The sequence below is a fragment of the Eimeria mitis genome, genomic scaffold, assembly GCF_000499745.2.
Source record: "Eimeria mitis Houghton genomic scaffold, Emh_scaff2350, whole genome shotgun sequence".
Taxonomy (NCBI): Eukaryota; Apicomplexa; class Conoidasida; order Eucoccidiorida; family Eimeriidae; genus Eimeria; species Eimeria mitis.
The window spans coordinates 7,706-8,288 of NW_013570686.1; the positions used below are offsets into that span (position 1 = coordinate 7,706).

General features: G+C 53.0%; 2 protein-coding genes across 2 annotated transcripts in view; both read right to left on the bottom strand.

The window, feature by feature from the left end:
• The window catches only part of EMH_0052410 (uncharacterized protein), a gene marked incomplete at both ends in the record, with an annotated part of 705 nt that extends 616 nt beyond the window's left edge, over positions 1-89 (bottom strand). Inside the window, one exon of the mRNA XM_013496874.1 lies at positions 1-89. Within this exon, the coding sequence (XP_013352328.1) occupies positions 1-89 (89 nt within the window).
• An 86-nt stretch (positions 90-175) lies between these two features.
• EMH_0052420 (uncharacterized protein) lies at positions 176-550 on the bottom strand (the record flags this gene model as incomplete). The annotated part of the gene is made up of 1 exon (XM_013496875.1): positions 176-550. One exon carries the CDS (start codon positions 548-550, stop codon positions 176-178), a length of 375 nt encoding a protein of 124 aa, XP_013352329.1.
• Positions 551-583: the final 33 nt, after the last annotated feature.

Genomic DNA, 583 nt, shown 5'->3' on the forward strand with positions numbered 1-583 from the left:
TTGCTGCTGCTGCTGCTTCTGTTAAAAGCTGTTGCTGCCTCTGCTGCTGCTGCTGCTGTTGCAGCTTCTGTTGAAAGCTGTTGCTGCATCTTTTGCTGCTACAGCTGTTGCTGCTGTAGCTTTCCTTAAAGCTGCTGCTGCTGCTGTTGCTGCAGCAGTTGCTGCTGCTGCAGCCTTAATTAAACTCTTTTGCTGCAGCAGTTGCTGCTGCAGCTTTAATTAAACTCTTTTGCTGCAGCAGTTGCTGCTGCAGCAGTTGCTCTTTATCCAGCTTCTGTTTCAAAGCTGTTGTTGCAGCTGTTGCTGCTACTGCTGTTGTTTCTGCTGCAGCTTTTGCTGCAGCTGCTGTTGCAGCTGTTGCTGCTGCAGCTATCCCTGCTGCAGCCGTCTGTGCTGCATCTGTTGCTGCTGCAGTTCTTGCTGCTGCAGCTGTTGGTTCTGGAGCGGTTGCTGCTGCAGCTGCTGCTGCAGCTGCAGCTGTTGCTGCTGCAGCTATTGCTGCTGCAGCTGTTGGTGCTGCTGTTGCTGCTGCTGCAGCTAGCTGCAGCATTCTCTTTTGTCTGCTGCAGTGTCTGTGGAGGCG